This window comes from Bemisia tabaci, chromosome 1, assembly GCF_918797505.1.
Source record: "Bemisia tabaci chromosome 1, PGI_BMITA_v3".
NCBI lineage: Eukaryota > Metazoa > Arthropoda > Insecta > Hemiptera > Aleyrodidae > Bemisia > Bemisia tabaci.
In genome coordinates, this window is record NC_092793.1 from 45,041,243 (window position 1) to 45,057,786 (window position 16,544).

The following is a 16,544-nucleotide window of genomic DNA, read 5'->3' on the forward strand; positions in this document are numbered from 1 at the left end:
CAATCTATCATGGTGTAAAAAAATTAGAAAGTATCACCACCTTATTTTTTCCTCCACTTATTTCGGCAGGACACGCTTCTACCAACCATAGTTGAATCTAGCACATTAAATGCCTTGATCATCGTTATCCTCAATGAATTGATCAATTCCGTCTATTTGGCAACCAAGTATTCTTTTCTATTCCTTCCTTTTCTCTGATTTAAAATCAGTTGCCAATTCGAGGCATTGTAAGTGAAGCCCTATAGCACTCACAAGTGGAGGTTGTAATAATGTCTTTGTTTTTAATGTTAAAAATAGATATCATCTGACTTTAATTAGCTCAGTTAATTTAAAAAATACAATTTGTTCATATGCAGTGTGTTTCTAGCTCCACATCAGGGCCCCTGAGCACAAATATATATGCTGAAATTGCTGCTCAGGTCCAGTGTCCGAGCAGATAAAAAAAGGCTCAGTGTTAACGGCTCAAATTGATTCGAATCAAATAGTGCTCAACTTAGTGCACGCTGCGCGAGAGAGCTGAAGGCGATGGCAGGTATAGTGCTGAATACGAGAGCGAGCGTAATTCACCTGCCGCTGGAATTACGCTCAATGAGCATTATTCCCGCCTGGCGAATTATGCTCAACGACCACCGCTCATATACTGAGATTTACATGACCGAAATTGCAACACCGCAAAATTCCTCAACCCCCATCTAACGAGGGGTTGCTACAGTCACCGGCAAAGTCGCAGCTTACCCGAAGCAACAGCACACGCGTACACCGCAGCCGCGGTAATAGGTGCAGGACGCAGGTAGAAAAAACGGGAATTGCCAACGTGTGCTTAATTGATCATTTTCAGCGAGCGAAGTGAGCATAATTCAGTGGGCTCGAATTACGCTCAGATTTGAGCCCAAATCGTCGGCCGCTAGGTACCTGCCCGCGCCCTTGACTTGAGTGTTATTCCCAGCGGTAACTGCTCTCGCTCAAATCCCAATTCTTCTGCATGGCTTTGTATGCTTCTCGCTCTTGGGACAGCTCGACGGCACTGCTTTGTTATTGCTCTACTCAACAGCGAATTAGTGAGCACTGATTTAGAGCAGTGCTCAAGAATTATGCTCAGGGGCCCTGCTCCACATGCATGTAACTATCATATGAAGCCCAAAAACAAAAAGGACAATTCTAATGTAATTAATATGTTACGGTCAGTGACAAAAATTCATTGGCCCATCATATCATTGGCCAAATTAGCCAGTCAAAGACATCATTGGTCAATTAATGATGTTTTTGTTCAAAATCACCAGCCAATCATATCTTAGGCTGGCCATTACAGTTGGCTTGATCATTGGTCAACCGCATATTGACCAATGAGGTCCATTTTCTAGAAGGAAAAAAAAATTATCTGCCTCTTAGTGTACTGTCATTGGGTTACCTGCTGTTGTGGCACCTAGAGTTGCTTTGTTTTGAATGCTTTTGGGTTAAAAATATAGCAAAGTGATCCTGATAGTCCAGGGTGAACCTGAAATCATTATTTTCCATGCAACTTTTTACTACTAATCTTTTAAGTCGTCTGGCATTGGGTATTGAATCCATTACTTACAATGGAGAATTTGCTCACAAAAAGTTTATTGCTTTATCTGATAGTGCCTAATGAGCTGACCTCGCCATATTTTTCATAATTTTTTTCTGACATGGGAAATTCGAGAAAAACAGATTTAAAAATGAAAAAATCCACCGTTTCGTGTCGTCATCTGGCGGGATCTTCCATTTAAAGACATGTATTTTAGCAGATTAGGTTATTTTGTTTTATTTTCTCCAATAATTGAGGACCATGCCGGAAGAAGGGCGTATCTCGAGATGCGCCCTTTTTTCAACATTTTCTAATACTACGTCGAATAGTGAGAGTATCCTCCAAGTTTGAGAAAAATCTGTCGATTCGTTACGTGAATAATTGACTCGTAATGTACACCGAATATACGCCCTTCTTCCGGCCAACAAACTTTCTCTCCTTATTTACACATTTTGCCTTCCGTCATATGGATTTCTACCTGTTTTCTGGTGACAGATGTGTCTTTTCCATTTTTTTCTCATATAAAGGGATAGTTTTAGCCAAATAGAATGATTATTTATTCATTATTATTTACTTTACATCACAGAAAGTGAAATGTGAGAATTATGATTTATTGCATATTACATTAGTAATGTTAAAAATGCAGTCCGAAGCTTTTAGTTTCGGAGTTATAAGTTTATAGACAAATTATCATGACTCTATGTATGTTTGATGTGAGATACAAGTACGCGATCATGAAATCTCCCAAATGGCTGCTGTGGCACGGCGCAGCGTGGAAATTCCTATATCAGCCACCTTACTCGCGGGCGCGGGTGAAATGATAACACACCTATCCTTCTCCAGAATATTATGAAAAATATTGGAAAAATTTGGCTACATCGGACAAATCTTAAGTTTTTTAATCAATAAAAGTGGAAATCTGTCGCATGAACAACTACAGAATATTCAACAAGGGGTTTTTTTTATGGAAAATGATCTCCCGATGAAGAGCTTGGGGGGTTGGAGCGCGAAGCGGTCAGAAGGCGTACCTTATCCAAGAGTTAATTAAATTTGGCACCATTTTACAATCAATAAAGCTAAAAGGCAAGAGTTCACAGAATTTCCATCAGATACTCTTGAAAAATGAAAAGTATAGTTCTCCGGGCAATTTTTTTTAATGATTAAATCGACGCATTTTCCATCCTCATAAAATTGGATCTTTGCGTGATGAAGGTTTGGGCATTGAAAAGTTCATTTTTACGGACAATGTATCAAATTATTAAGCAACACTCGGTTCAAAGGTAACAGATATTCCACAGTTTAAAAAGACAACCATAGAAAAAACAATTTCCAAAAGAAACCGGTATACGATTAAAGTTCATTTCTGGACGATTGGCAATACAGCATAGGCAAAAAGTATTGAAATTAGACAAATAGAATCTAATGTGTGCAATTCGTAACCAATTGAATTTTTGACCACCTTTGGAGGCCCCCCAGACTCAATAAGGTGCAACAGCGAGTTATATCAGTTTTCAAACAAAAACAATGCACTTTTCTTATGTACGTGCATTCGGAAAAATTTAGTTTTTTCCTCTAATAACCATCAGATTTTAAAAAACTGCAGCTCGTTAAAAAGCTGGTGAAATTCTACAGAAACCTTTTTCTTTGATTTGCTTTAAAGTAATTTCGTCACGAGGTACAAAAGAAGGAAATCAACTTAACAGTGAATTTAGTGTCTTAAGCAATCATAAGTGCGCCCGGAAAAAGCTGGGTTTCTCTGCAACAAGGGACCCGATCTTTAAAAACTTTGGCTCGTTAGAATGGTGAAATGTATTTGCAAAAAATTATTCCCCGATTTTCTACTATTTCATTACTTTATGAGTTATCGAAGGAAAACGATCCTCTTTTTTTATTGTACATACAAGGATTTCGAAAGAAGGGCGTATCTCTGTCTTACTTTGTCCAATGATTACAGAGGGCAAATTATTTATTTTCTTCAAACTTTTAACGTATTTTAAAGCTGTAGGATCTAGTTTAAGATAATTGCCTTTGGTTTAACCAACTGCCGCTTTTAATTTTTCGGGACACCATTTCAAATCTTCAAATGCGTTTTTCTAACGACGCTGAACCTTGTACATACGCCCTTCTTCCGACACGGTCCTCAATTGTTCAATGTAGAAACCAAGGATATCCTCAGTTATCCTGGCAGTATCATTTTAAAGAGAAATACACAAAATTTAAGACACCTACAAATTCTCTATTGGCTTAAACATAAGTCCTCTCTTTTCAATGCCCCTGTTTCTTTTGCTTGTATGCAAAGCCTCAAATATAAGGAAATAACCTCCACTCATCTGTAGCAATATTTCTCTTTGATTTCTTGAACCATTCTATTTCCACTACCATGGACCATCAACGTATGCGCATCATAAAGCATTAAAAAAAAAATTAATTCGTTACTTAATGCTTGGTTACGGACGCATTTTCATGAACTGGTTGTCTCAACTTTTCCGAATCCAGATCATATCTTATCAGTCGGTTTACTCACCTACTGCCGCTGTAAATATCTAGCTCTCGTGAAACACATCCATCCAAAGTAAAATGTCGCACTATCATATGGAAGAATCTCATGCTTTTCCTGAAAACCTAGGGAAAATCTGTTTTTTCAGTAGTAGCCATAGTTGCTTGGTCATTGTCATCATTGGTCGGCCAATGCATTCATCACAAAATGTTTCACTTACAATCGGTATCACCCACAACAGCCTGATAGTGATCTCATTGACCGATTTACGCACATTCTCTGTGAAAGATACATCCATGCTGACAAACATGACTGTAGACCTGGAGCAGAATTTTAGCAGGTTTTTATAAAAACATAATCAATAAATTCATGATTTTGCCCGACAATGATGTCATCGACCGATTTACGCACATTCGCTGTGAAAGATACATCCATGTCAAAAAAATTACTGTAGACCTGGAGCATATTTCTAGCAGGTTTTCATAAAAATCTAATCTAACTGTAGATAATCAATAGATTCATGATTTTGCTCAAGAAACTTATCATTTCGAGTGATTCTCTGCAGTTCTGCTCAGTATTAATTGTTCGCTATTTTTGCAAATCGTCCTGAATCGGATATGTGAATATGATTGCATGCTCAGTATTACTTTTGAATTTTAAGGATGAAAATCCTCTTGTTTTCTTTTTTACAAATAATGTTCCCCTCTTATGAATTTTGAACATGTCGACGGTGAAACTACCAAACCACATAATATCTTGTTTGCAATGTTTTAAAATCTCTGCCCTCATCCTATTTTCTTTGAAGAGAACAAATCAACATCATTCCTTGAAGTCATCACAGAAGTTTCTTTGTGCAGAGAGGAAAAATCACGAAATTTTTTAATAATTGACGTCAGATAGCCCATTTAAATAACATACTGTGACAGATAGTCTGCACTGTTGCAAACTGAGCTATGAGGTTTTGGGAGTTTTACTAACCACACCCAATGTGGATCTATTTTTGGTAATGGATAGATGATTTTCCTTTCTGTCTCATTATAATTCCTACCCCTTGTTTCATTTGCAAGTATAGCTTGACATTTTAGGAACTTTTAAAACGCCCCCTTTCTTTGAAGCTTTGACATTTTAGGAATTTTTATAATGCCCCCTTTCCTTGAATCATTTATTTGATGCTCAGTTCATGGTAACGCAAAGTGCGAATGTGAACATTATTCAAGTATTGTGTATCTCAAATGGGCTTGATCCTAGTCTGACAAACAACTTGGTTCACTAGAATGATGTATACAGGGTTATCCAAAAGTCACCTACCACCCCTGTAACTTTTTTCCTAATTGAGATAGAAGTTTGAAACTATGGGAAAATTCCTCAGTCTAAAGTAGCAACTTTTTGGTCCCCCCAAAATTTTGGGGGGCGGCTCCCCCTAAGGGGTGCGGAGGCTAACTTTTTTTTTCAAATGGCAATTCCCCTTTTGTGATACCTCATTCGAAAGATTATAAAAAAAGAAAATTTTTGGCGCAAACCGCAGGTCAAAATATTGATTTTTGACAAAATGGCGGCCAGTCAAAGTTCAAAATGGCGGAAATTTGGCATCTCCGTTTTTTATCGGCGGATTGGTCTGAAACTCAGAATCCTAGGGTTTTTCGGGACGAGAAAAATGATTCTGGCATTAGTTCTCCGGAAATGTCAGTCCTTTTCAAAATGGCGGCTTTGAGCGGGAAGTAGATATTTAGGCTGCTTATCGTCGGATTTGTATTAGACTTGGTATCCGGGGGTATTTCGGCACGAGAAGAACGAATCTTTCATTGGATTTTTGAATTTTTTAATAATTTTAAAATGACAGAAAAAATGCGAATGGCGATGGTGGATGCGAATTTTCCGTTATTCTTCCGCCACCATTTTGACGATATTCAGTGTTTCAAAAATCTAATGAAAGATTAATTTTTTTCGAGCCAAAAACCACCAGAGTATTGACTTTTGTGCAAATCCATCGGTAAACAGCCGTAATATGGATTTTCCGTCATTTTTTCGCCGCCATTTTAAACTTTTTAATAAAAATTCAAAAATCCAATAAAAGATTCGTTCTTCTCGTGCCGAAATACCCCCGGATACCAAGTCTCATACAAATCCGACGATAAGCAGCCTAAATATCCACTTCCCGCTCTAAGCTGCCATTTTAATCTGCCGCCATTTTGAAAAGGACTGACATTTCTGGAAAACTAATGCCAGAATCGTTTTTCTCGTCCCGAAAAACCCTAGGATTCTGAGTTTCAGACCAATCCGCTGATGAAAAACGGAGATGCCAAATTTCCGCCATTTTGAACTTTGACCGGCCGCCATTTTGTCAAAAATCAACATTTTGACCTGCGGTTTGCGCCAAAAATTTTCTTTTTTTATTATTTTTCGAATGAGGTATCACAAAAGGGGGGGTTGCCATTTGAAAGAAAAAGTTAGCCCCTCAAAATTTTGGGGGGACCAAAAAGTTGCTACCTTAGACCGAGGAACATTCCCAAAGTTTCCAACTTCTATCTCAATTAGGAAAAAAGTTACAGGGGTGGTAGGTGACTTTTGGAGAACCCTGTATGTACCAATAGCTGTCACGATAAGTCTGCTCCTAATTTTATCGTTATTAGGTGTGAATGGAAGCTCATGTGAAACCAATATCTTATCGTATTTTTGTGTTCTTGCCTATGGGCTTCTAGGGAGCCCTCCCTTGCCTCCCTGAGACGCTAGCAGTGTTCAATTCACTGCATTGGAGTGTGTCTTATTTATGAAAAATTCGAATTTAAAGGAGAGCTTGTTCTTACAAATCGATGTGTGTGTGTGTGCCAGGCTAACAATTGCGATACGTTTTTATCTGTTGCCCAAACGACTTAAGTGACACAGGTTGAAAATCAAGGTTTTTAATATAATTAACCATGTAATTGTGGACCTCGGAATCAAAAATTGTGGATGAAGTTTCTTACGAAGTGGTTTCCATCCCAAACCAGCTAGTTTGGGGAACTTTTGGGGGCCTCTCAGAAACCTGTTGGCAAATGTGCTGGAACAAAAGAATTTTATTTCAGCTTTGTATGTAAACGTCAGACAAGTTATTATACGTCACTTTTACATAGAAACCACGCAAACTCCTTGTCAGAGATAATGATAGTCTACAGAAATATCGGTAGCAGGAAACATTCCTGCCGTCACTGGCAGCAGCAAGTCAAGTAATACCTTTCTTGTCAGAGTAAACTGCCTTTTTTTTTAAGTTGACAGAAAGCGCTATCATCAAGAGAAAACATCGCTAAGTATCTCCATTTAACTGTCACATTATTGGCTAATATTTCATGTCTTTTTACGTACTTCATAACTAACTTATACTCTCTTATAGATTTGCTTGTTTGCCTGGTTTTTTGCTTTCAGAAGGTGGAGAGGCGAGAGAAGTTTGAACAAATTGTCCGAGAAAGAGAAAGACAGAGGCTTGAAATTAACCAGAAGAAATGGTCGCGAAGGGAAGAAATTGATTTTTACCGTACCATTTCATCTTTCGGCGTCGAATTTGATAGGTAAGGGTTCAATCTGTTAAATCTTTAACAACAAAGAAGATTCTTTAATCGAAAAAATGTTTGTAAGTCCACATTACAGCGTTTTAGACATAGGAAATAGATGTCTCGTACTGAAATTAGAAACTGTAGGTAAATCATACATTTTTTAGAAATTTGCAAAATATTAAAGAATTATTAGATTAGCTTAAAGGCTCAAAAAATCGTAATAAATAAAATTCTCTATGCTGTAATAGTTTCTTCCTAAGCCCATGGAAGTAGGTATGCAGCCAAACTGCAACATTTTTGTTCAGCCTATTGATCAGTGGCATTGAAAATAAGAATAATCTAATAAAACAATTTAATTAATCATATAATGTAACAAAATAAAACTAGCTTAATTTGCAAAGCTCAACTCAAAAAAACATCTAGTGCAGTTGTTTGTATCATCTGAGTAAAAAATAGGTTTATCCATGGGAATTGAAGCTTCTAATTCAAAGCTCATCCATGTATTCCCCCCCCCTTTCGCATTGCTGGAATTTTTGATCTTCTAATTTTGTTTCTTTCCTTTCTTCTCAGGACAAAGAACCAAATCGATTGGACCAAATTTCGAGCTCTATCTCGCTTAGACAAGAAATTTGATGAAACCATCACAGACTATTTCAGAGCTTTTTGTGCAATGTGTAAGCGAGTATGTGGTATTAAACCATCAGAAGAAGAAGGTAATTTATTTGTATGAACATGTGTAGTATAACTTTTCTTCCTACATTGATAAAAATAAACAAAAATCAAATTTATACCCTCATTACCTACATAATAATACTCTTAGACCAGCTAAAATTAAACAGATTTTGTTCAAGCACTTAATCATGGAATTTGTACATCTCTCCAACAAGCAGGGATGTTGGTGGCCCTGGAACTCAGGAAAGTCAGGGAATTGGTAGCGTCTAAGAAAAGCTAGGGAATTCATGGGAAAAGTCTTGGTATGGGGGTGTTGCACCCGGTAGGGATTTGGAGACTGTTGACGTGTTTATTTGTAATTTTTCTTGAGAAAACTGTTGGTGTGCTTACAAACGGTCTTAGTTCTGCCGTGGACCAGTCTTTCATACCGAGGATGGGTCTGTTGCACTCAGGAGGGATCTGGAAAGTAATGAGCAAATCATATGTAAATTTTCACAAGAAAACGATTGGTGTGGTTAAAAACATTCTTAGTTTGATATTCAAGCTGCCCATGCTAAATAAAGCTCAAAGTTCAAACAAAGGTCTCTCATTGGTATTATTGGTCGACCCTTGTTACAACTTGTACGATGTTTCCTGCCATTTTGATGCACCAGTTACCCCGTATGGAATCCAAAGTCATTTTTCTCACGATTATAAGTTAATTTGTGATTTATCTTTCCAAATTGTCTCACAGCTATCAGTTCATCATATCCTCTAATTTACAACACTATCAACGGATGTTGTAAAATCACTTCAACTTAATACATCTAAGGAAGTCCCGAAAGTGAGGTTATGTTCTCCTCTAAGGGTTATTGCTGATCAATTCAGTGCTACATACCCATCTTTGTTCAAATAAATCGACGCATGTATTGGATATATTGTGTAGAACCAAGTTAGTATCCATTGTTTGTCTCTTAATGATGACTTATCGGTCCAGTATTTCAATACATAAAATGTATGAGTTAGGTATTCCTGATCAGTATCCTGCTTACTGCGACCGCTATCTATCATGGGAAGTTTTAGAAATATGATGGGAACCGACTAAACTATTTGCTCTCGTTATCATAACTGGATAGTTTTTGTACACACTCTTTGCATAAGTAGTTTTATGTGTTTATCTAAATACCATTAATTCATTCCAACAGGCAATTGATTAAACGGAGGGGGTAACTCCTCAATGAGGCGGGTGATCAAGTACCAACAGTTTTTAGCTGGTGCATGGTTGGCAGAGAATGTTACTTAATGTTAAATTAATCAGCTTTTCAACTAATTTACTTACGAGCAGACAGATTTAAACAAGTAAACATTTTCTTATAGTGATCCCTCAGCCAGTCAGCTAGCCAAGCTGAGCTGGACATATTTTATGCAAAAAAGTACAATCTAAGGATCCAATACCCAATAAATTAGATGCAGAAAGCTATATCTTGCTATGGCAGACAGTTTCTGGTAATAAGAAAACTAAAACTACATCATATGAGAGTTTTACCATGAAAATAAGAGTCTTATGTATCCTAAATAAGAATGTGAACATAACCTCACACCTCAAACCTCCATCTTGTTACATAACCTCACATTCGTAACATGCTTTCATGTATCGGAAATAATTAAATCATCTGATGCAAATTGTAAATTTCTAGGGATGTTCTTATCAACTAGAGAGTATAAAGAGCTTATTATCGCAAGAAAATTTGATGAATACGGCCTCAAACAGCCTGAGAGTTCCATCTGAAAATTTGTCTCTACTCTTTATGGGGAAATTCTTGTATTCGTAAAATAAACAAACGTAGAGCACAAGTTGTGATGTCACACAACAGTTATACTCTCCTGCCATTCTTAGTTTTAAATTTTCCCGCCAAAAATGTTTGAGCTCTTATTAGCTTTTTTAGGGTGTTTGGGGGGTCTACAAATCATGGGGAAAATGCATTGTGCTCAGAGCAATGTACACCTCTAGAAAATGGATCAAAAGAATTGGGTGCAACAGACCCATTTCTGACATTGATTTATCACTAAAACATCTTTGATCTTTCCACCATTTACGCTTTCTGGTTATTCTTAAGGCTTTTTCATAGTTTTACCAACTATTGAGTGCCTCTTCCCATGACTTAATCTGTAAACTGGAAATATTGTTCAAAGTTCAGTGAAAGTCAGCATTTTTTTTTTTTTTATTTATTTATATGACTGTCAGGGAATTGGAAATTTTTGGAGTCAGGGGAAATTAAAAACAAGCAGTGAACTCCAACACAATGCGTTGATAAGGCGCGTCATTAACTCGCACATATCAACCCCTTTAGTTTTCATTTACAGAGGTTTCAAAATAGGCAAGTAGCACAACAAGAGAATTCATGCGATCCAACACTTCAAAGACGCATTTTGACGAGACCGTGTATTGTAAATGTAGAAAGCTATTCGAACGAATTTAAGTTTTTTGATCTGCCCCCAACAAAATCTTATCAGATTCTTGAAGAAAAGTGCTGCGGAATAATTTATGCGAAGAAAGGAAAAATTCTGTCGAACTCCTAGAAGATAAAGTCGATTTAAAGGTATTTTGGGGCTAAAATACCCAAATCACCGGTAGTATAAATCCCGTTATATTATTGAAAAGAAATTGACTGGATATAAATGCAATTGCATTAAATATGTCGTGATTTTGTTATTCTAAACGTCTTTCCATGCAAAGAAGTTCAACCATGTCCATGCTTTATTCATTCATGAATTGAAAGTAAGAAATCTGCATCCCGAAAATCTACCGATTTGCCGTAAAATATCGCAGAAACTTGATATACCAGGTCGATGTACTCACTCGTTGAATTTACGAATCAATTTCGTGAGTGCACATATGTAAAAGTCAATATGCTATAGTCATTTTGGGTGCCTTTATTTTTCAAGAAACAATTACAAGTAATTTCAATCCCAAAGAACCATCAATTTTCCGTATAAAATCGAAAAAATCAAAATATGTCCACTCCGCGACGTGAAAATTAGATTCTACGTGTGAAAATGCTTATGCATCGATATGCTGAACAGAATCCATTTCTATCTCAAAATGTTTCTCAGAGGTTTGTGTTATTATCAGCTTCCCTTTAAACCCGGGTTTGATGGCCGAATCGGCTGCCCAAAAAGCAAGCCATTTTTGAAAGGTTCTATGAGAAATTCGTGATATTATCGGCTCTCAGGAAATCACCTCATGGCTAAAACTGGTGGTATAAATGTTTGAGTGCTTCAAATAATCGTTTTTAAGAAACTAAGGCATTAAACTATGGAGTCAATTTCTTTTTAATAATATAACGGGATTTACTACTGGTGATTTAGCTAATATAGCCCCAGAATACTTTTAAAGCGCCTTTACGTTCTCGAATCTTGACGGATTTTTTTTTTTTACTCAAACGACTCAAGAGACACTGTAGTTAAAAATATAAAAAATTTTCGATTTGGATATATAAAACATGTTTAACTCGTTGAGGCTCACTGTGTAATATATGGAGTACTGTTGCTATTCAACCCTTGTCTTCAGGTCAAAATTCTTACAAGGAAGCCCCTTGCAAGAGGCGAATTTTTTGTAATTACTCCCAATTTTTTCTCCGTTATACTATGGAATTGCTTGTCAAATTCTGAGGTCAATTTTATCTAATTGTAATTTATACATATCTTCTTTTCCCCTTCATTTTATTTTTTGTTTAGAGAATTCGAAGTTTTGTTGATTTCTTTAGATTTCGAATACTGTAACTTCTCTTCTATTCGGCCGATTTTTATGAATGAGACCTCTTTTAATTCGTGTTTTAACGGAGAGTAAGAAAAAAATTGCTAAGTATACGCGAAACAATTTTTTTTGAAAATTGGACGAATCCTAGCGTGACGGTGAAATGGTTAATTTAGCGTGAGTAATTGGGCAAGGGGCTGAGGATCCCGGCCTCGCTTGGCGACCGTCATTAGGATTGTTCGTCTAGAACACGCCGACGCAGTGATCAGGAACGTGGGGAAGAGAGGGCTAAGTGGATTCCTGTATGAGCCACGTTTAGCAAATGGTCTAATGAGTCTCGAGGCTCATCACAGATTGCACTTACGACTGCATTGGCTATCAGAGCAGTGGTACCAAATCTTGAAAAGCATAACAGGGGTATGGAGATCTGTCAAAGTAACGTTATGAACGAAACGGAGGAGTAAAATTCTCATTCGAAGAGTGCTGGCCTGGTCAGCCATCCTCGAATCAGTTCGCTTGCTTCTGATTATACATGCATATTTTAAATCAGCGCGGCGCATTCTTAGGCTTTCTTTAAAAAAACCAAGTAACGTAGACTCTTGGTATTCACTGCACATTAACTAGAAAGCCCCAGAATGAGAAACAACTTTAAATCAGAATTATTGATGGATCAATAAACTTTTACATACTTTGGAAAATCTCAGAAGTTCGCGGTAGTCACTTTTCGGTAAGGAACTAAGGGACTCGGTTATTGTATCGAGTGGGGGGTCGAAACGATCGCAAAGGCGGTATACTACGTATAATTCTGGGAAATTCTGGGAATTCAAAGATGAAGACATCAAGGCAACCCTGAAAGTTTGAATAGTAAGCAATGCGTGGCCTGAAGAAGAAACAATGATTTTTGAAGAAACGAAATGCACAATGAATGCAAATTCCACTGCTTCAAGTGTAGCTGTCTTACTAGGGTGGCCTATTAAAAATGAATTCGGACCTTTTTCTCTCGGCAGAACCTCCTAAATTGGTGCAAGTACATTAGAACAATTTGTCACCATTTGACTTGTGGAAATAACAATTTTTTTAATTTTTTCCTGACAAAATTCGTCCCCTGCAAAAAGAAAATCTAATTGTCGCTAATAATGAAAGAAGGTATACTTGTGCAATTATTACACCTTGGGGAATATATTAGGCACCCCTGACATTGCAGTGCTTACGGTGTCAAGGGATAAAGAAAAACCCAAGATGTGCCTCTCGTCTGTTCCGCTGTACAGGCGTAAGTAATTATGTTCTTCATACATGGTCAATGAATTATACTTCAGACTTACTCATTTATACGAAGAATTTCTTTATTGTGTTGCAGAAAGCTCTGATATGCCTGTTGAACCTTTGCCGGAAGATAAAGCAAGACGAGCACTTGAAAGACTGAAATTATTGAGTAAAATTAGAGAAGTCATCTTGCCTCATCCATTACTAGATGAGCGACTAAAATTATGCCAGCCATCAGCTGACATTCCGGATTGGTGGGTCCCTGGAAAACATGATAAAGACTTGCTGATTGGAGTTGCAAAGTAAGCATCAGTTCTTAGATAAAATATACAAGGTTATATAGAGTGGTTCGCAGTGGTCAATAAAAACTCTGTACCATAGTGGAAGTAAGGGTATTTTGGAGGACTGTTTCCAGGCTGATCCTGGGATCCCAGTACTTCAAATTTTTTGTTCATTGAAGGTCTACACTGTAAGTGTTGTATGATGTTTTGGCAATTTGCGGACGGTTACCAGATTCTTAAGTGGTCTAAGAATGGGCCTGAAAGCTTATTCTGGTAATAAGTGCAGATTTCTTACATTCAACAATCTATCTCATGCTTACCGTGTCAGAATGGCCATAAATATTCTTTTAGCAAGTACATATGGGATGTTAGAGAGTTACTTTAGCCAGTGATAGTTTAAATCAAACCTTGCTCTCATAGTCTAATGTTTCAGTTTCTTGCAATGCAAATAATAGTCTGATTCTTTGACCTCTTGAGTACGATTTTTACACCGTGCTCCCTCAGACTATTTTAGGAATGGTTAATTATGCAAAAATCTTTATGTCAACAATATTCTCACCTCTGTTCTCTTTATATTAGTCATTGATTCCAAAACTGTTCTTCATCAAGATTGTTCAACCAAGCCCTTTAAAGTTTCATTTTTAATAGTCATATTACCGGCAGCAAATCAGTTTATATAGAGCCTCTCACTGCAACATTGCTGTGTATTATCCGTGAATATTGATTTGAATTTCCCTGGATATGAGTAATTTTTTTTAAATCCCCTGTATTGAGACAACATGGCAATATTTAGTGATACAAGGGGATCAACTGTGCTAATTTGTATTGTTTTTAGTTGTTGCGCTGATAGACAACACATTTTCTTCAAAATTTTGGTGCACCAACTGCAGGTGTATAATTGTACATGCATCTATCAGCCTGTTTTTTTTCTTTTAAGTAATATGCTACTGAAATGTGTAAATAGAACATTGATGTATGAATTATATCAATTGATCTTTGACATACTGATAGATTCAATAAGTTAGGGATTTAGAAATTTTTCTTTCTTCCTCATGAAAGGTATTCTTTTCTCGACTTATTTGACGGATACGCAGTCTTTGTTCCCTTTATCAGAGCTGTGGCGCATAATTTGAATTCCAACAACTTCGCTGTCTCGTCCATAAACAAATATCACCATCTGCATATTGACAAAAATGAACAATCACTCATCTCATCACTGAAAACAAATACATTTTCATTCCTAACAAATTTCCTTGCACTGAATTTGCTCATATTGAACAACTGCAGATGATCATATTTGTTATCGGCCAAGATTGCAAAGTTGTTGAAATTCAAATCTTGCACCGTTGCTCTTGTGGCAGGAACTAAAAGCGCTTTTCAGACGAAGAATCTGCAAATGCATATTTACGTTTCACCTACCTTCAGCCTTATCTTTTACAGTAAATTTTAAGTGTCATTGCGTAGAAAGTTCAAATTACAATCACAACTATTTATTCAGAGCCATTGATCGTCAATCTTGGTTCAAAAAAGTTGTTTCTGATCACACCCTGACTGACAGGGTGTATATTAGTCCGGAATTTCTGGGAAGCCCGGAAAGAGTACTAATTTTTTAAGGGCGGTCCAGAAGTACAGACATAGTGCAAAAATGTATAGATTTGTTTCCTTCAAGCCATGCATGTTTTTTATTAAAGCCTAAAAAGTATGCAAACCCCTACGCCTTGATTCTTAGAGTAGTATTTACCTGCAAGATCGCGATTATGCAGTCAGTCAATCTTCAAACAACCCATGAAATTTTGTGTCCGCACCATTTTTGCCGCAATTCGAGCAAGAATTTAAAATTTTCGAAAGTTTACGAATTTGGTCAATGAAGGCACTGAAAAAAAACTGATTTTCTATTTTAGTAGAGTCCCTTGATTGATTTTTCTCCCAGTAAAATACCCAGCAGGAAAAAAGGCCTCTGTGTATGCTCCTTCTAATTTCTCACAGAAATCAGTTGCATTCAAATTCAGAAACAATGTAGTTCAGAACAAGACCTCTATAATTTTGAATGATATGCTGGGAAAATTATTTTTATAAAATGCTGCTATCTTGAGGCAGGTCTTTTGGAATTCCAACGCTGATGCATGTTCGAGTGCCTTCAATTACAGTCTCTGTTTAGATTTGCATCTGTATATGCAAATATCTCTGAAAATATCTAGAGGAATTTTTTTTTTTTTTATTTTTTCCTAAGAGTTTATTGTTACCTTCCCAGGAGGAAATATAAACAATTATCTTAATGTGTGTACATGAGGGTATGTAAAAGTAATAACTGGATAATTTCTTATTTCTACAATAATTAGAGAAAAATGGATTGTCAATTAGTACACAATCTTTAAGCAATGAATATTGGTATATATTATTCTCTTGCACCCTTGATTACTACAATCTAAATCTAACAATTGTTCATTCAATAATATCTGAAAAATCCCATGAATCCGTGGAAGTATAAATTCTCTTCATTTTTTACCAATAACATTTAGCAACGTTAGAGTGACAGCCTATTCACAGAAAGGAATTGATGAAATTGTTAGTTATCGGACAGCACTTAATGAAAAACCAAAGGTCTTGAACTTTGCGAAAGGAGCTTGATGAAGAAAAGTCCCGGAATATCGAGAAACTCAAATAATTTCTCTGAATTTAAGCAGAACAGTATGGCACCACTGGTATTTTTAGCAAGCCTTAAATAAAAAAGAGAAGTGAGAATGAAATTTTTACTGCAAGAGCACTAACCCTGTTGAAAAAATTAATCTCCGACAAGGGTGAGTGACTTCTTTCAAGCCATTTTAAAGAATGGCGAAGAACTTAATGACTTGAAGAAATTGATTTTTAACTAACAGGGCAAGGTTTGATCTTTACCATCATTGGTCAAATCTTGCATAAACATGCTTGAAAGAGTTTTGTCTCTCTAACAGGGTTAACCTGAAATGGCGCGATATATATTGGAATTTTCGAATTTTCTCCCAAAATCGGCCTTCAGACTTCT

At 36.7% G+C, this 16,544-nt stretch overlaps 1 protein-coding gene across 5 annotated transcripts in view; it reads left to right on the forward strand.

Moving 5' to 3' along the window:
• Positions 1-16,544, forward strand: part of kis (chromodomain helicase DNA binding protein kismet) — a 252,200-nt gene that overhangs the window by 195,258 nt on the left and 40,398 nt on the right. For all 5 annotated transcript variants that reach the window (XM_072301409.1, XM_072301419.1, XM_072301422.1 and 2 more), the window contains 3 exons: positions 7,443-7,585; positions 8,141-8,283; positions 13,336-13,543. In XM_072301409.1, the coding sequence (XP_072157510.1) occupies positions 7,443-7,585; positions 8,141-8,283; positions 13,336-13,543 (494 nt within the window). The remainder of the gene's footprint in view (positions 1-7,442; positions 7,586-8,140; positions 8,284-13,335; positions 13,544-16,544) is intronic.